Source organism: Haliotis cracherodii, unplaced genomic scaffold (genome assembly GCF_022045235.1).
Source record: "Haliotis cracherodii isolate W230 unplaced genomic scaffold, xgHalCrac1.p SCAF_5, whole genome shotgun sequence".
In the NCBI taxonomy this organism is placed as follows: domain Eukaryota; kingdom Metazoa; phylum Mollusca; class Gastropoda; order Lepetellida; family Haliotidae; genus Haliotis; species Haliotis cracherodii.
Genome location: NW_027266308.1, coordinates 68,759,775 through 68,780,141, shown reverse-complemented (window position 1 = coordinate 68,780,141; position 20,367 = coordinate 68,759,775). Strand labels below are relative to the sequence as shown.

At 42.8% G+C, this 20,367-nt stretch overlaps 1 protein-coding gene across 1 annotated transcript in view; it reads right to left on the bottom strand.

Moving 5' to 3' along the window:
• LOC139443289 (glutamate receptor 3-like) overlaps positions 1-18,461 on the bottom strand; it is a 37,912-nt gene extending 19,451 nt beyond the window's left edge. The window contains exons 1-4 of the mRNA XM_071224263.1: positions 17,962-18,461; positions 2,399-2,554; positions 1,917-2,116; positions 1,344-1,514 (exon numbers count right to left, since the gene is read on the bottom strand). Coding sequence (XP_071080364.1) covers positions 1,344-1,514; positions 1,917-2,116; positions 2,399-2,554; positions 17,962-18,040 — 606 coding nt within the window. The 5' untranslated portion in view covers positions 18,041-18,461. The remainder of the gene's footprint in view (positions 1-1,343; positions 1,515-1,916; positions 2,117-2,398; positions 2,555-17,961) is intronic.
• Between the last annotated feature and the right edge of the window lie 1,906 nt (positions 18,462-20,367).

The following is a 20,367-nucleotide window of genomic DNA, read 5'->3' as shown; positions in this document are numbered from 1 at the left end:
TAACACGGACAGAAAAAGTTTGAAGATTAGTGTTAGGTGGAACAGGGCTATGGATTATGCCCTGCTTCACCAGGACAGAAGAAGCGCAAGGAGGTGAACACGAGTGTAGGAACTGTACTGACGGATATCAAATTGATCTGTGTTTTGTAGGTATGTTTTTTGGAGACAAAAGCTAACGATTTAAATCTTAAATTAAAAGTTATATTTCATTTACATTCTTCTTAAGACCTCTGCAATTCCTTTGTATTATGTCTTGTGGATTCATGAAGGTGCTTCCACGGGAGATATGTCAAACGAACGTGAGGAAGACTTTGTGATACTCCTATTTGTTCCATGTGGAGATGGAGTTACCTGCATGTCCAGAGTACCAAAGGAGTTGTGGACCTCTACTGGGATCTCTAAAGGAGAGCTGGCCTTGGGTGTTGGTGTTGGTGTTTGCAGCTGCTTTTTACTGCTTTTGTTTCATTAAGTTTCTTTCTTTGTGAGAAGAGCAATTTCTGGTTCTAGTTCAGGTACTGGTTTTGGAGTCCGAGACTCAACATTTTTTACAGTTTTTGGTTTTGGAGGCGTCACAGACGAAGGTGTCACAACTTGTTTTTGTAATGAAGAAGTAGGTAGAGGCTGAACAGACTTGACCCATGTCAGATCAGTCTGGCAGTAGGACCTACAATCCTCTTCTTAGCTTCATGGTAGGATTTAGATGAGGCCATGTGGTTCCCACCGCAGTTTGCACACTTCATATCCTTCCTGCAGCCAGTAACCTCGTGCTTGTCACCGCAGCGGTAACAAACAGCAGAGGCATGGCTGGACTTGGATCTTAGATATATAATTAGTAGTATCAGAGTAGAGGTTAGTGTGTAGTTTAGTGGATAGTGTTAGAGGTTAGTCTTAGTATTAGTAGTGGAGTGTTAGTAGCAATATTAAGAGTGCGGTATTTTATTAGTGTAATAGTAGCATTAATGTTAGTTTAGTATTAGTAGTAGAGTAAAAGGATTAGGTACTTAGAATTTAGGCGAATGATCTAAAACATGTTGTTTCACTTTGAATAATTTAGTTTCTTAAATTTCTTTTGGGGTTCTGTCATTTCTACTTCCACTGATGTGCACCACGTGACAGTTAACTAGCGGTAGTGTGTAGATCGATGCTCATGATGTCAATTATTGGCTTGTCTGGCCCAGACTCGATCATTTACTGATAATTAAGTCATATAGCTGAATATTGCTGAGTGCAGCGTTAAACAACAAAATCAAATTCAGTTCTTTGTGACATTATAAAACTGGCATTTAAATATAATATTTCAGCAAAAACATAATTGTTTTAAAAAATGTACAATTGTAGCTTACCTGACTTGATGACACTGTGTCTGATTTGTATATGGCTACCACATTCTCCAGGTCACCCAAGTTGTTTATCATGCTGTCCAAGAACTGACGGTCAAGGTCGGTGACAAGCAGCCATCTTGATTGATGACGATAGTCGGTTGTACGATTTGATTGGCCGTCATGAGAACTGACCTGGCGTTATTGAAAGACTTGTAAAGCTTGTAAAATTTGGTACATGACAACATTTTTTAAATTGGTAACCCTCTGTCACATATTAATACAAAGCATAACAATAAGAAGAATGTTACTGCTAGTAATAGTGGAGGTATAAACATAACGACTGTGTACACACTGTGTAAATCTCGCGTATTCTCATAAATAAATACGTCAACAATAACTTCACAGGCTGCGTATTTATTCATTTACCAATAAAAATTGACAACAGTACGAAATCGTTCAGTGCAATAATGTAACACAAGCCCCGCCCATTCTGCAGTCAGCCAATCAGAAAACGAAATATTGATTGGTTAGCCAATCAAATACCTCGGAATCACTTGCAATTTATGTGTTTGCGTGTACAGTGTGCTGACCTACTTGGGACATGATGTCGAGGATGAAGGCAGGCCGACCAATGAGGAGGAAGTACGGTCGGGGGAATAAGGTGGTATGCAAACTCTGGAGCAGGGTGTGTACATCAGAAATGACTTCCATCATGTGTTCCACGTTATGGATGAGATAGCGAACTCCGCGCAGTTTCTCAACAGCGAGAAATAGTATGGCATCCACTAATTCTTCTGGAAGTACAGCATACGTTCATTAGTTAACATCAGCTTGCTGGATGTGGTATATCATGAGAAGGTTTCACCCTGGTAACGATCGCATACACATTTAAAACTCTCAAACAAACCACTGCCAAATATTAAACAGTTCGTACGAACGAAATCGTTAAACTTTAAATCGGCCAACATACGACATGTTCATATCTGTTCGAAATATGGGATTAAAGGATGTTCCTTCGATAACTAAATCCAGCTTAAATGTATTTTCTAAATTAAATAGAAATAATAAATTGACACCTGAGTCCGTATCGTGAAGCACTGTAATCGTTGTCCACTGAAGATGGCTGATCAGGGACACGACATCCGATACATAGACTTCCGGTCTCGTAAAAGGCGTCAGAATGAGGCTTCCTGTTTTTGAAGTGTTCCGTAACCGACAACTTAAAGGAATACCTGTAACAAAACTTCTGTAGTTTCTTCTTGAATTAACTACATATATAAAAGCGACAAAACTGACACAATATTCATAATAACTCTAAACATGAATAGTTTTGTCCTACTGCTATACCACACGATGACATTATGTTCATACTTGATTCTTGATACTTTTATCGTGGGACATTTGTCACTAACAAGGATGGCCATAGATATAGTTACATGTCTGTCTTTAAAGATTCAGGGCAATTTGTCACTAACAGTGGGGACGATAGATATAGTTACATGTCTGTCTTCAAAGGTTCGAAGCAATTTGTCAAACATGGAAACAAATGTGAAGTTTTCCGAGAAAATGATATGTAAAATGCTGAACTATCTCATTGATAACATCTATGTATAATTTGGGGGTAAGACATTTCGGCAAGAAGTAGGCATCGCCATGGGCACCCATTGTGTTCCCCTTGTTGCTGATGTATTTCGTTATGGATATGAATCGGACTTACTGCTCGTATTGGCCAAGGCAAGACAAGGCAATTCGGCCAAGAAATGTTAAGTGCATCAATCATCTGATGTCTTTTACAGCCGTCATATAGCTGGAATATTGCTGAGTGCGACGTTAAACAACAAACAAACTGATATCGTTCAATAACTTTCAAGCACCTGAACTAGAAATAAGGAGACTGGTGGAACCGCCTCATCTGTTTCATATTTAGATAAGACTGGTGACAAGAGAGCTGACTTCAACTTTCTAATAGTCAATTTTCACTTTATGTCGAGCAGATCCCTGCAGCTCCATCCCTTGGTGTCCACGTTTCACATCTTTTCAGACCCGTAAAGATCCGGGGTAGAATAGATGTTCAGCAACCCCTGCTTGTCGTTAAAGGGGACTAACGCGATCGGGTGGTCAGGCCGCTGACTTGGTTGATGCATGTCATCGTACCTCAATAGCGTGGATGATCAGGATGATGTCAATCACCGGATTGTCTGGTCCAGAGTCGACCATTCACAGACCGCCGTCACATAGCTTGAATATTGCTGAGTGCGGCGTTAAACAACAAACAAACAAACAAACAAACACAACTTTTCAGGTACAATCGAGCATACTCTTCCTACTACTATTTCAAGGAGAGTCATATGACTCTTTTTTAGAAGTTGTTTGATCAAAGTTACAACATTCAAGGCCGCATTAAAGTATATGTATCTCCAAATTTGACGCACCAATGACAAGAATGATGTCCGATGCAAATTCCTATTTTAACTTGTACCAAAAGTTTCATGTTTTTGTTTTTTTAGGTGAACAATTGACTTGCCTTTGCATGTGTTTTATAGAGACGCGGGTGCAACCCGGGGGGGGGGGGGGGGGGGGGGGGGGGAGGGGGAGGGGGGTCAGGATACGCCAGGATAACCTTTTGGCGAACACCTGATATCATCACTATATAATTTTTAATGTGAAGTGTACACGGTAGACGGCTTTTTCCATTGGACAAGAGGTCGGTCACATGACCACTGAACTGATGTTCATAAGCGCATGAACGACACATTTTGACGTTTATACGTTTTTCACGCGAGTGATTCCTTATATGACGTACCCACTATCGGATTACCTCCATATTCCTGGGGGCACGAACAAATACAGAAGCGTTGTTTCTGATTCTTTAAACGTTTAATCAGCTGGTTCCAAAGTGGCGAGTCAACCGCTATCGCTCAATATCTTATAACAACAAATATTTGAGAGGTACCAAATCAATAGAATAATCACCTTAGATAAGGTACATATCAGGTTTGTGTGCAAGATTTGCGATTTTACTGTAGAAACAGCGATAGAGTGAGCGGTTGTGTACGTAGGGTGTCTGGCCTTGTGTAAAGATATATAATGGGGCATGTATGACAGTCGTGATATTATTGGATCTAAAACTGTCTAAGCAGCGACACATGGGCCTGTGGCATGCCAGGACTGTTAACTGTTTCCATTAATTCACATGAATTACGTTACGATGCTGAAAAATGTTTTACAACCATCTATTTCGGTTTTGATTACTAAAAATGTGACCCACCAGGATAGAAGGGACCTTATGGGTGCTGTGACGTCATAAAGAAGTATTTAGGTTAACATACTTCCGTGAAGATCGCCATGTGTGATGACTGTACAAAATATCTTATTTCTCTCGTTAGTTCGTGACGTAATAAATACATTATTTCAAAAACTTCCAGCGTACATATCTACTTTCAATTCCTCGGACATTATTTCTAAAAACTGCAGTTATTTTTTTTTATAAGTCGGAAAATGAGTCCCAGTGTTCGATGGCATGTATCTCTGTCAGGAATATGAACTGAAGCTTGAGAATTGTATTTTTGTGTGCCGAAGGTACTTTAGTTATAAAATATAATGAAAAGTCAAAATGTGATTTTTCACTCATAAAGTTCCTTATCTCAAGGTTTGTCACAAATCATGTCAGACTGAAGCTTGGGATCCTGAATTGATTGTTATAATCAGTCGCAGTACCAATAGTATTCACGTGCTGCCTTCTGTCAACAGTATCACTTTGTAGACATAGCTGGGTTCAGTGTGCTCGTGGTGGAGTCAGTAACGATGTTTTAGCCACAATATCGATTCCAAGATACTTCGATTTCTACATCATTTAATTAGCACTCATCCTTACTGAACTGTAGTGTTTGAAGAATGAGATGAGATCATGATGAGAACTTGACGATAGAAACGTGTGAAGTAATTAGTAATATACTGGTATAGTTTCGGTTTAAAGTGAACCGAACACCAAATAACATTTTTTATGATATAATGGGTAGGTTTCTCGGCAGGATAAAGCCAACGGATAAATACGATATCCGCTGGGGTCATATGCGGATAGAGATGCAAATATCAAAGGTCAAGTAGGGACTACTTTCAGTGTTTATAAACAAATATAGCGTCGCCCTTGTCATTCGGCGATCGAATCAGAATCTGGATAAACTAAAGGGATAATTGCTATCATTATCAAAAGAACAGTCTAATATACTAAAAATCAGTGTCCAACTGTGACGTAGCTAAGGAATTTTATAAGTTTTGGCAACTTTGAAGATATAAATTTCGAAACAATTTTGCGAGGGCACGAGGCCTAGCCAAACAGTAGCTATATCTGTGCTTGTAGACAGACCTCTGTGGCTTGAAACCTTTGCCACAAATTAAAATAGTTGTATTTGGCCGAAATATGCAATGCTCGCTAAATACATTTATTCCTAATGTAGGATATTTACCATACCCTAACACACTCGCGTGATAACCTCTATGTACCAGCATACAAAACAATGGAGGTTGAAACAAAGCCATGCGTTTGACGTCGACGTGACAATGTTCTGTGATCCAATGCATGTACAATGTTTTGTCTAACACACGTCCCTGGTCATACTCATGCGTCACTGATAACAAAAATTGACAAAATTGCAAAGGCGACTTTACTTGACGTAAAAGGCGACTAACGTGATCGGGTGGTCAGGCTCTCTGACTTGGTTGATGCATGTCATCGTATCGTGTGAATCGATGCTCGTGATGTCAATCATTGGATTTTCTGGTCCATACTCGATTATTTACAGACTGCCGTCATATAGCTTGATTATTGCTGAGTACGGCGTTAAACGAACAAACAAACACACACTTTGCATAAAAAGTAAACTGTGTTGCCTAACGCCACCAAGCAGTTTCCCTGCCAAACAAGGTTGAGTGTCCCTGGTCAATACTTCATGATTTCTGACATTTTCATATATCACCAGCTTCCCTTTGCTTGTCTTTATACGGTCGTAGAACGTCAACTGTTTTATGAAGATGACCTTCTTTCACGGCAGGTGGACCGGACGGCAAGGGTTGCCATGACCCACTGGGAGTGTGTTTGGAACCTGTCCTTTCCTTGTGCCAGGTACCCGAATACGTTTTTTTTTTTATCCAATATGGTAAAATTGCAAATTCCCTTCCATCGATTTACCCATCTGAGCTAGAGAGTCTAGTGCAACTGCATCATCTGTTTCCTATTTACACCAGTGCAAATAGATTCATGTGACAGGTATATATAAGTATGGATGAACAGGGGGGGGGGGGGGGGGGGGGGGGGGTGACTTCAACTTTCCAATAGTCAATGTTCTCTTCATGTCGACCAATATTCAATCACCTCCAGTCTTTGGTGGTGATTTTTCATAACGTTGAGATACAATCGAGTATGCTCTTCCTACGGCGTTTTCTTTGATCGGGGTTACGTTTAAGGCCTCTGTAAAGCTTTCAAAGGTTTTATGATAGACATTTCAAAATATGACGCATCAGTGACAAAAATGATGTCCTGTGCAATTCCCTATTTTGATTTGTACCATATGTACCATTTGTACCATATGTACCAAGATTTGACTTGCCTTTGCATGTGTTTGTGACGAATGTCACTAGTGGGGGCAGGGTAAACTCACATTTTCGCAAACAACTGGCATCATTACTATTTGATAGTGACTCATGAACACATGCTCGGGATTAGGAATTGAACGATCTGCTCTGCTTTTAGTAGATAGTTCTATCATTATGGAAATGGCTTTTGTTCCCTTTTATGCTTATAAACTGGCCGGCAAAAGAAAGTATAGGTCGAGTTCCATGATCGATAAAAAAGAGGTTTTGTTGTGAATTATAATATAATCTAGGGAGGGGTAACAAATGATTGGTCAACCACAGTTTAAGTGAAATTGTGCAATCACAGGTAATTTAGCTCAAGGTAAACAATGGTGGGGTAAGAAATTTCATTTTAAAAAGTTGTCTGAAATGTCACCAAAACATTGTCAAACACACTTCAAGTTCATTGTCGACACAGTTGCCTTCAACAGCGTGTATGACCTCCAGCTGCCTCAATGCATGCTGTGATAAGCCGCCTCATCGATGACGTCAGTCTTCTGATTACGTGGACTGGAATCCGTTGCCACTCGTCTCTCAGGGCCTGCTGCAATTCTTGTCTGTTGACGGGAGGCTGATGGCGTGCTCTAATCTGTCTGTCAAGATGGTCCCACAGATGTTCAATAGGATTCATATCGGGTGAGTGGGCAGGCCAGGACAAAACGTCAACGTTCTGCCGGTTTAGAAAGTTCCGAGTCAGTCTTGCGGTATGGGACCTTGCATTGTCGTGTTGAAACAATGTCCCCTGATGTGGGTTTTGTAAGAACGGAAGCACAACTGGCTGCAACACTTGGTGTCTGTACTGCACAGTGTTCAGTTTTCCCTGTATAATCACCAAATCAGTCTTCAGATCTCAACAAATACCGCCCCACACCATGACACCTCCCCCGCCGAATGGATGGACCTCTCGAATACACGCCGCAGCCAAATGTTCCCCTCTGCGTCGATAAAGTCGCTCTCTGCCGTCATTTCGAAACAAGTTAAACCGACTTTCATCAGTAAACAGCACTCGACGCCAATTTCACACTTGCCAGCGTCGAACCTGCTTGCGTGAGGTGTTTTTTTGGTACCTGTTCCTGGGCAGTCATATTCCCAATACCCACTTTCCACTAGTTATCGCTGTTTTTAGGAAAATTACAAATTCCCAACCTATACTTTCCTTTGCCGCTTAGTTTAGATGCTCACTTCAGCAAAATACGCATACCCACCCCGTGAAGAATAGGTCTTCAGCAACCCATGCTTGTCGTGAGAGGCGACCACAGTTGTCCTAAGAGGCGACTAACGGGATCGGGTTGTTTGATGCATGTCATTGTATCCCAGTTGCGTATGACGTCAATAACTGGATTGTCTGGTCCAGATTAATTTATTTACAGACCGCCGTCATATAGTTGGAATATTGTTGAGTGAAGCTTTAAACACCAAACTAACAAAGAAACTCGAGCCATCAACGCTCTGTACAGGGAAATCATTATGCGTCCGTTTCAGTTTCGGTACACAAAACTTTCATTCAACTCGTTATTGATATAGTGGCCAACATATGAACTCATTACACGGCCCATCTGTTACCTTCCACGTGCATATAGACTGTCCTGTTTGTGTGTCACAGAATCAATAGCGGGGCAACGCGTCACGGATCTGTGTCTCTACGCAACGCCATTAACCTCCCTTAACCAAACACTACACACGAGGCAATTATTGTCGAACAACATTCGATCAATATCAAAGTTGCGTATCTACACACTTCTGTCACACACAAATGCTTCAACTGCTTTGGAAATATAGAAAAAAAGAATTGTCACCTCATCGATATAAATTTGTTGTTTAACAAAAGCACCACATGTGCTTATGATCAATTCGGAATCTACAATGGACTCTGCTCTTGGCAGGGATTTCTTGTGGTGAGTGAGTGAGTTGGGTTTTACGCCGCTTTTAACAGTATTCCAGTTATATCACGGCGTGTCAGCTTGTGGGATGAAAGACCGAAGTGATGCAGGTCTCAGACGTTTACCACTTTGGTGAAACCCTCGAGCACGGTATGGTGCTGACAAACCTAGAAACATAATCGGGGCGAGCCGGGATTCGAACCCACAATAATAGGTTTCTGGCGTGCAACTCTGCATAGCGAATTGCGGCCCCCGGTTATAGATGGTGATACATATGATTACATGCCAATGGTGTTGATCTGTAGCATGATTTAATTGACACTCTGTATTTGCAGCCATCAAATTAAACACACATTGTAATCAAGGTGGTACATAATGGCGTCCCCCCCCTTGCTGACCCTGTATTGCGTTATGCATAAATCATTGACGGCCATTAAGAGATGATAATGTCTACTTGCGCTAGCGTCCATACACTCAGTGTATCCTCAAAGCGCAACATTATTACAATTAAACAGACATCGTCGCCTTTCCATACATTTCGGTATGAGTTTTAGTATATCATTGTGCTGTTTACTAATATTTTTGTGATTGTGATTATGTTACAATTGTGATTGTGTTGTAGATATTAGTATTTGTTTAGTACATGATTGTGCAGTATATCGTAGTATTGTATATGATTGCATAGTGTTTGATTGTGTTGTAGATATCAGTATTTGTTTAGTACATGATTGTGTAGTATATCGTAGTATTGTATATGATTGCATAGTGTTTGATTGTGTTGTAGATATCAGTATCTGTTTAGTACATGATTGTGCAGTATATCGTAGTGTTGTATATGTTTGCATAGTGTTTGATTGTGTTGTAGATATCAGAATTTGTTTAGTACATGATTGTGTAGTATATCGTAGTATTGTATATGATTGCATAGTGTTTGATTGTGTTGTAGATATCAGTATTTGTTTAGTACATGATTGTGCAGTATATCGTAGTGTTGTATATGTTTGCATAGTGTATGATTGTGTTGTAGATATCAGAATTTGTTTAGTACATGATTGTGTAGTATATCGTAGTATTGTATATGATTGCATAGTGTTTGATTGTGTTGTAGATATCAGAATTTGTTTAGTACATGATTGTGTAGTATATCGTAGTGTTGTATATGTTTGCATAGTGTTTGATTGTGTTGTAGATATCAGTATTTGTTTAGTACATGATTGTGTAGTATATCGTAGTGTTGTATATGTTTGTGCATAGTGTTTGATTGTGTTGTAGATATCAGAATTTGTTTAGTACATGATTGTGTAGTATATCGTAGTATTGTATATGATTGCATAGTGTTTGATTGTGTTGTAGATATCAGTATTTGTTTAGTACATGATTGTGTAGTATATCGTAGTATTGTATATGTTTGTGCATAGTGTTTGATTGTGTTGTAGATATTAGTATTTGTTTAGTACATGATTGTGTAGTATATCGTAGTATTGTATATGATTGCATAGTGTTTGATTGTGTTGTAGATATCAGTATTTGTTTAGTACATGATTGTGTAGTATATCGTAGTATTGTATATGTTTGTGCATAGTGTTTGATTGTGTTGTATGTATTTGTCTATATAAAATCTCAACGTCAGAGAATACCAGTCAAGATTATCCGGCACGATTGTGTTGTGTATAATTGTAAAGAAGGAGGCGTTATGATATTAATATCATTTTAATCATTTTGCGTTGAAAATGAGTGTTAAGACCCTCACCCTCGTGTTTCCGTATCCTAAAAATAATATAATAGGAATACATTATAAAAGGTTTGGATTATACAATTTCTTGTTTCTAGTATACACCTGGAAGTTGATGGATGACAAATTAGATACACTACATGGATACAGCTTCTGTATTTACTGTAAAGGTGATGTTTCGGTGTAGATCCTTATACCGTTGTCAATCAAGGCTGAATAATGAACATGGTACTGAATATATATGGTATGTTGAGGATTAACAGTCAGAACAATTGCATAACAATCTATCTCAAGTATGCAAGTGTTGTTACTGTAGATCCTACTTTTGATGCTATTGCGGCAATTATGGTGAGGTCAGTCAGTTGTGTTAGGAGTTGTGTGTTGAAAGTTTGGCGACAATAGGAGTGTGGACGTTATTTCACTTTTATTACACAGTTAAAAGGAGACCTTTATGACCAATTTGGATACATGGGACTCCCAAATAAGTTCGAGACAACCGGGAATTCGACACATGCAGTTCGACAGATCGAGTATAACCGGATGGTATATATAGAAGGTATTCTCAGGGACCGAAATGTCAGTTCGAGACAACCGGGAATTCGACACATTCAGTTCTACAGATCGAGTATAACCGGATGGTAAATATAGAAAAAATTCACAGGGACTGAAAGTTCAGTTCGAAACAACCGGGGAATCGACACATCCAAGTTCGACTTAACGAGGTCCGACTGTATATTAACAACTGTCAATTATAGAAAGACAAAGAAGGTAAAAATATAACAAGTCAAACCAACGAGATTTACCGGCCTTGGGTACTGATGACGCAACGTTCCACTAAATATTAGTCGATTTATAAACCTGCATGGGCAGAATAGCGTATCAATAGGCGTTGTTCAGACAGCTTCGATCAATATTATGCAGTGTTCAGGGTGCTTATTTAGCGATTCGTGGTGCAGCCTGCAGTACGTATGTTCAAATAGTGCGCGGGTCAGCCTCAGTATTCAGTGACAAAGTAGACAAAGGTTGACGGATAACAACTTCTTTATTCCACCGTAATGGGGAATGTTTGGAAAAACATATTGCTAGCTGAGTTGATGGTAGGCTGATTGGATGAACTAGCCTAGCTCTCTGTTGATAGAAGGCTTGTGGCGGCGAATCTGGACTGCTTGGTTAAGCAACGTTTTTGTAAATATTGCCCTGGATGTGTAGAAGATGAAACTGACTTTCTCCTCCACTGCTCACTTTATGACGATATCCGTGTTACCCACCTTCCACAAGTATTTAACCCCACAAATGGCAACTTAAATAACTATACTGAGCTTGTATATATTTTAAATGATTATAATATTATCTCAACACTAGGTAGTATGTGCTACAAAATGGCTGTCCGAAGAAAATCTCACTACCAATAACACCATATATATTTAAATTGCTTTTTATATGTTTTTACTCAATTTGTTTTACTATGTGTTATGTATGGTCCCACATCGTGGGTGGCAGAGATACTTTATAGTGTACTTTCATAATATTGTATGTGCCTATAACCTGTATCTCCGATGAGACAAAAATAAACAATTTGTCATTTGTCATTGTCACTGCTTCTACTAGTTGGCTTTTAGTGAAGCGAGGTTATTCGAGAGGATTTGGATGGTTTTTTTCCAACTAATGTGATTGGTGCAGTTGCTGATATGGTCCGAGATGGCTGATTTACACTCTGATTTGAGCCTTTGGTTCACCGGGACATGCTTACTCACAGTTAGTCAAGTTTATAAGCTAACCCTGTGGGTTCGTGGGGTTTGGTGGTGTTTCTGCCGTTGGCTCTGACATGGGTGTTGAGGGAGGTGGTACTCGTCACGTAGATGTCATAGTTGGTTTTCTGTTTGAGGCGGCAGCTGATGATGTGTGAAGCTGTTCCCGTGAAGGGAAGGGCGATGCGGAAAGACGCTGATCTGGGTCTGGGGGGGAGTATGGGGGATGACTTTGTCGACGAGTTCAGGCGGGTCATTGCTGAGGTGAGTGAAGACATGACGGGGGTGCTGGATCTCAGGTTTGGGGTCAGCAGACGACAGGTTGATGGCTGGTTTGACGAATGTGGTGATGCCAGTCTTAGTTCTGAGACGATGGTTGGAGTTAATGTGAAAGTACAGATCCGTGAGGGTAGGCTTTCTGTAGACGCTGGTTTGGATTCTGTTGGCTTGGGTTCTGGAGACGAGGGCATCTTTTCTGTCGTGTCTTACCGGGAGATCAGTATAAATTGCTTTGATGTTGCCTGCATGCAATGTGATGTTGTCATAAGGGATTAAAACACTGGGCCAGTTGAAAGGTGCAATTGTGTTCCGAAATTTGATTCAAATAGGGATTCCGTTTTTCTGTTTCAATGGTGAACAATATTGAATCAAGGTTAGCTAATAAATTGCGTGGTAATGGCATTCAAATAGTAGATCTTTTTGTCGAGAAAATATACACAAAATCCCATCCAATATGTACACAAGTGCGTTCGGAGGGGGGGGGGGGGGGGGGGGGGGCACTGACAAATACAACACCGACAGCACGCCAACAGAAAACACTAGTACCGCGTCAGCTGTGTAAAATTAGTAAACACACCTTGTTGTGGCAGGTTGTTGTTGGTTGTTGGTTTGTTGTTTAACGCCGCACTCAGCAATATTCCAGCTATATGACGGCGGTCTGTAAATAATCGGACCAGACAATCCAGTGATTGAGATCATGAACATCGACCCACGCAATTGGGATCGATGACATGCATCAACCAAGTCGTCGAGCCTGACCACCCGATCCCGTTAGTCGCCTTTTACGACAAGCATAGTCGCCTGTTACGGCAAGCATGGGTTGGTGAAGACCTATTCTACCCCGGATCTTCACTGGTCTGTGGCATGTAGACGCCATGGTTTCCTCCGACTCAAAGACACATCCCTGCACAGATTCTTTAACCGCGCCTATGTAACTAGCACCCCGGAGTCTTGGTCGATGCGTGTTGATATGCAAGTGCTCAAGCGGGGGATAACTTTAAGCGTGATCCTTGTGGGTCGCTGTTTATATAAAACACATTACCTGGAAAAGAAGGCAATTATCTTACCCTCAATTTTCAAATTGGTATTCGAATTTCTAAAAATATTTTTATTCTGTAAAAATATTTACTTCTTTTAGGAATTCTATAAGTATATACAAATCGGTTGCTAGAGCGAGACTGGCAGTACGAGATCCCAAATCTAACGGCCGTCAGGTATGAGGTATGACAGTCACGCGATACTTGTATTTCATACACGTTTAACGAACCTGGATAAAATTATCATCAGTTCTTAATGTAACGTTTACACGATTCAGGCTTTTCCATTATTCGAGAGACCGGTCACATGATCACGAAGCTGACAATCACAAGCAAATACATTTTGACGTTCATACGTTTTTCACCAGTCTGTATTCTTGGAATGACGTAAACACTGGCGGTCTACTTCCACATTCCCGGGGTACCCCCTCGGAATTCCCTTGCACGAATAATACATAAGCCTTGTTTCTGCTGATACAGACCCTTTCATCGAGAACTCGGTGTTTTAACATAGTGACATTGGGAAAAGATAACGCAACGAACAAATGCTCTCGATCAGTGTGTCCAGACGGACATTAGCAATCTGTGAATATGGTATCTTCCCCAAATAACTACTTACCAAACTCGATGAGGTCTAACACAACAAACGTTAATGGTCAAGTGGACAGTTAATCCTGTGCCTGTTCGCGAAGTGGACTAGTCTTACAACAGACAACTACAAATAGAAGGATTTTTTTCATTACTCACAAGATTTATATATTAACATCTGCGACATCTTTAATTAAACACGTATTAGTTTATCGGCAAACAACCGTATCTACTCGACACATATTTCTGGCGGACGCTCTTCCACCAGACGACGGAGGCGGTCCGCTGTCACTGTGACTGTCTAACTGAGGTAGGTATTAATACGAACACATACATACGCTCATGTCACATCTTCTAATGGGGTTCTGTTTTATTCCGCGATACAGCTGGTTGTATGATTGTCAGTGTCGGTGTCGGTGTCGGTGCTGGTGTCAGTGTCGGTGTCAGTGTCGGTGTCAGTGTCAGTGTCGGTGTCGGTGTCGGTGTCGGTGTCGTCTACTACATGACGTTGTGTGTACATCAAAAGTTGTGAAATGTAAACAGAGAAGGCTGAAGCTGCTGGAATACTGCTCGACACACAAGTAAATTGGACGATTTGAGTGAGTGAGTGCGTGCCTAGGTTCTTACGCCGCTTTTTGCAATATTCCAGCAATATCACGGCGGGGGACACCAGAAATGGGCTTCAGACATTGTACCCATGTCGGGAATCGAACCAAGGTCTTTGGCGTGACGAGCAAACGCTTTAACCACTAGGCTACCCGACCGCCCCGACTATTTGAAAGTTGAATACAAGTAAAGGCGACAAAATCCTCTCCATATCCATAAGAATTCTTTGTCCAAAGAAGAGTCGACTGTAAGATCCCGACTATACCAGAAGCATGTGCCTATGAAATCACTATCAAAGAGAGATTATGGTAGGTGTTCGCGAAGAGGTGGGCGTATCCTGCCCAACAGGTAGCACTAGTCACAAACACATACAAAGTTAAGTCAATTTTTCACCCGAAAACACGGGGACATATGTCACAAGTCTATATAGATAATTGAATCGGACGTCAAGTTCGGAAATGTCCTTCACATAACTTCCATAATACATTTTATGAAGGTTATACTGAGGTCTTTAATGTAACTTTGATCAAACAATTTCTTAACAAAAGACGTATCATGCTCTTTGAAATCGTGGTAGTAAGAGCTTGCTCGATTGTACCTCAAAAGTTGTGAAATGTAGACACCAAGGGCCGGAGCTGCAGGAATATTGTTTGACATAAAGGGAATTGTTTTCAAAGATATGAATATGAAACAGATGAATGTGTTTCACTGGTCCTTTATATTTGTAGTTCAGGTGGGTAAATATCTGGAATTGGATTGGTTATTTGATGGTTATTGAACGATATCAGATCATCACTATATCTGAAGCTGAAGTTTAACGTCTTGGCTAAATGACCTATAATTGATTGAATTTGACTCAGACAGGAGGGGAACACATCAGCCAGGAGGGGAACATCTCGAAATTTCACATCGACTTTGTCTGCGAGGTAGTCCAGCATCATGGACTTAAAGGAGTTTCAACAAGCTCAAGGTGTAATGTGTCAGCAACCAGCGCTAGGCCACCTGGTTGGGAAATGTACCAGCAAACAGCGCTAGGCCACCTGGCGGGGAAATGTACCAGCAGTCAGCGCTAGGCCACCTGGCGGGGAAATGTACCAACAACCAGCGCTAGGCCACCTGGCGGGGAAATGTACCAGCAACCAGCGCTAGGTCACCTGGCGGGGAAATGTACCAGCAGCTAGCGCTAAGCCACCTGGCGGGGAAATGTACCAACAACCAGCGCTAGGCCACCTGGCGGTGTAATGTACCAGCAACCAGCGCTAGGTCACCTGGCGGTGTAAGCTACCAGCAACCAGCGCTAGGTCAACTGGCGGGGAAATGTACCAGCAACCAGCGCTAGGCCAACTGGCGGGGAAATGTACCAGCAACCAGCGCTAGGCCAACTGGCGGGGAAATGTACCAGCAACCAGCGCTAGGCCACCTGGCGGTGTAATGTACCAGCAACTAGCGCTAGGTCAACTGGCGGGGAAATGTACCAGCAGCCAGCGCTAGGCCAACTGGCGGGGAAATGTACCAGCAACCAGCGCTAGGCCACCTGGCGGTGTAATGTACCAGCAACTAGCGCTAGGTCACCTGGCGGTGTAAGCTGCCAGCAGCCAGCGCTAGGCCACCTGGTGGGGAAATGTACCAGCAACCAGCGCTAGGCCACCTGGTGGGGTAATGTACCAGCAACCCGCGCTAGGCCACCTGGTGGGGTTATGTACCAGCAGCCAGCGCTAGGCCACCTGGCGGGGAAATGTACCAACAACCAGCGCAAGGCCACCTGGTGGTGTAATGTACCAGCAACCAGCGGTAGGCCACCTGGTGGGGTAGTGTACCAGCAGCCAGCGCTAGGCCACCTGGTGGGGTAGTGTGTAAACAACAAGCGCTAGGCCACCTGGCGGGGTAATGTACCAGCAACCAGCGGTAGGCCCCCTGGTGGTGTAATGTACCAGCAGCCAGCGCTAGGCCACCTGGTGGGGTAGTGTGTAAACAACAAGCACTAGGCCACCTGGCGGGGTAATGTACCAGCAAACAGCGCTAGGCCACCTGGCGGGGTAGTGTGTAAACAACAAGCGCTAGGCCACCTGGCGGGGAAATGTACCAGCAACCAGCACTAGGCCACCTGGCGGGGAAATGTACCAGCAACAAGCGCTAGGCCACCTGGTGGGGAAATGTACCAGCAACAAGCGCTAGGCCACCTGGTGGGGTCATGTACCAACAACCAGCGCTAGGCCACCTGGCGGGGAAATGTACCAGCAACAAGCGCTAGGCCACCTGATGGGGAAATGTACCAGCAACAAGCGCTAGGCCACCGGGCGGGGAAATGTACCAGCAGCCAGCGCTAGGTCACCTGGTGGGGAAATGTGGAGTCGGATCGTCAAATCTCTAGAAAGGTTTCGCAACACATAGATTCAGCAAGAATCAAAGAGAAAAACACCACAGCTGGCCGATGACGTCTGCTCTGCTTGTGACGAAAGAGTGCATGTAACATGTATTTGGTTGCGCCGAAATATAACCTGCATCCATAAAAGTTCATAATCCTGCAAACTTTTCACGCAACAAATATGTTCAGTAGAAAGTAGAAAGTTTTCATTGGAAATAACGACACTATCGTGTAGATTTATGCATTGATGGACACTGCACTGTCGTCTGACGATTGGTATGGGTGTGATACTTTACGTTTAGGGAGAAATATGTAAGGGTGGCATTTCTGGATCTTTGGAAGTCTTTCGGAACCCCTCGATGACAGCCTTTACTATTAAGTGTGTGTGATTTTTAAAAAAATAGAACTCATTTCTCGGCCAATTTCGCTCGAAACCCTGCCTTACAAATTCGTAATAGTCTCACCAAACACCCACACACTCATACCGTATGAAAGAATCATACTACATTACCGTCGACCCGTGAAGATCCGGGTTAGAATTAGTCTTCAGCAAACCATGCTTGACGTAAGAGGCGACTAATGGGATCAAGTGGTCAGGCTAGATGACTTGGTTTATGCATGTCATCGTATCCCTATTGCGTAGATCGATGTTCATGCCACGAATCATTGGATTCTCTGGACCAGACTTGATTATTTACAGACTGCTGTCGTATAGAGGGAATATTGCTGAGCGCGGCGTAAAACAACAAACAAACAAACAAAACAAACATTACCGTCAACGTCAGGTCCGCACGTCCAAAGAGACACCAGCAGAGCCAAAGGCAGGGAACAATCGGTGCTTCGTGTCCTCATTGTCCTGCAAACAAAGTTGCTTCTGATTTGCCTAGTGGGGATCTGGTTGCTTTGAAGTCTTCTGAAACCGCAGGTTGGAAGGTATCGTGTAGACGTAACACTGTCCTTCCTAGGTAACCCTTAACGTTCATACGTCGCCTACTTATAGACACCGTGACGTCTTGTGTCTTGAAGATGTTGGATAATGAAATCCTTCAGCGTTTTTTTATATCCAATTTGAAGCGGACCATATCCTCCTTTATCACTCGGTCTTTCGTGGCGGGGCCAACCAGAGGCGGGTACAGCCACCCCAGGACCACCGTCAACACACCGAGGTGAAGGTCATTCCTTGTCTTCACACTGGTTGCGTTCGTTTTTTTCAGTGTACGCTGTCATCGCTGGAGGTGATGAGTCATTACCCTATACATCCGGTTGTCGCTTCACAGCTGCTCGCGAGCACTCTCCCTGAATAATATCTATAAAGAATCATCGCTCATTGCCGTAGCGCTAGGTGTGTTCCTGCGCGTTGTGAATGGATCATGATAATGAATTTGTATGGAGACGTCCCTGAATTTGTGAAGATACATCAAACCCAGATTTAATTCCATCAGGGTGTACTAACACACTTTGTTTGCGAGCATATGCTACCAATCGAATGTAGCATTACCCGTCAGCTTCAGTCACCTAAATAATTAATGTCATATTGCGATAAAAAAGAAGACAATTAATACCGTTAATGTAAGGCTGTTCCAGCTCGTCGTGGAATCACGGACACATATATCTTTCATAACTGTTGATTGTTGGTGCACTATACACAGGCAGCCGCTCTGTCCGCAATGATGTACAAGGCTGGCGCTGATGACGAAGTGACGCAGCGTTAGCAAGCGCGACGGGATATAGTGATAAAAGCCTGCCAAGCTGTTAGGCAAACAATATGATGAAGCGGACAGAGTGCAACAGAGATAAGGACGGTAATTAGTCCACCAAATAGAGCAGGTGAAATGGTTTTGATTTTAATTCAGAAGGGAGACTCGCTGAAAAGGAGCGCTTGACACACTTTCATGGTTGAAGGTGAAATGCAGATCTGACAATACGAAGTCGGGGTAGGCAAATATGTACGTGGATATGGGCTTTTTCGGACAGACAATTCTTTACATTACACTTGCATAAAGGGTCGAGTAATGGTACAAATATGATTCCATGATAAGTATGTTCCCCAGTGGGTTCCCTGTGTCAATAACCAGGGGATTGACTGAGGAGTACACCGGGAACATCACGGCGTGTCAGAGAGTCCGAGGCCATGCCGATCTTAGACATTTACCATTTTGGAACAACCCACGAACACGGGTATGGTGCTGACACACCAATGATCATAATCAGGTCGAATCTAGGATTCGAACCCACGGCCGTAAGATTCTGATGTGACACAACTCTGCACAGTGAATTACGGTGCCTAAGACGTCGGGTCCACCTGTCTACATACCAGTCCTGTACCACTCACCAACAGGTCCACCTGTCTACATACCAATCCTGTACCACTCACCGTCAGGTCCACCTGTCTACATACCAATCCTGTACCACCCACCGTCAGGTCCACCTGTCTACATACCAATCCTGTACCACTCACCGTCAGGTCCACCTGTCTACATACCAATCCTGTACCACCCACCGTCAGGTCCACCTGTCTACATACCAATCCTGTACCACTCACCGTCAGGTCCACCTGTCTACATACCAATCCTGTACCACTCACCGTCAGGTCCACCTGTCTACATACCAATCCTGTACCACTCACCGGAAGGTCCACCTGTCTACATACCAATCCTGTACCACTCACCGTCAGGTCCACCTGGCTACATACCAATCCTGTACCACTCACCGTCAGGTCCACCTGTCTACATACCAATCCTGTACCACTCACCAACAGGTCCACCTGGCTACATACCAATCCTGTACCACTCACCGTCAGGTCCACCTGTCTACATACCAATCCTGTACCACTCACCGGAAGGTCCACCTGTCTACATACCAGTCCTGTACCACTCACCGTCAGGTCCACCTGTCTACATACCAATCCTGTACCACTCACCAACAGGTCCACCTGGCTACATACCAATCCTGTACCACTCACCGGAAGGTCCACCTGTCTACATACCAATCCTGTACCACTCACCGGAAGGTCCGTGTTCGATCCCCGACCGCGTCATACCAAAAGACGTTTAAAGGAGGTTGACGTTAAGGGGCTAAAACAAGCACAATAATCTTGGACGCGACGTTGAACCCTACCCTACCTCACCTCACCTCACCTCACCTCACCTCACCACCATATCCCACCTCTATACCAAACC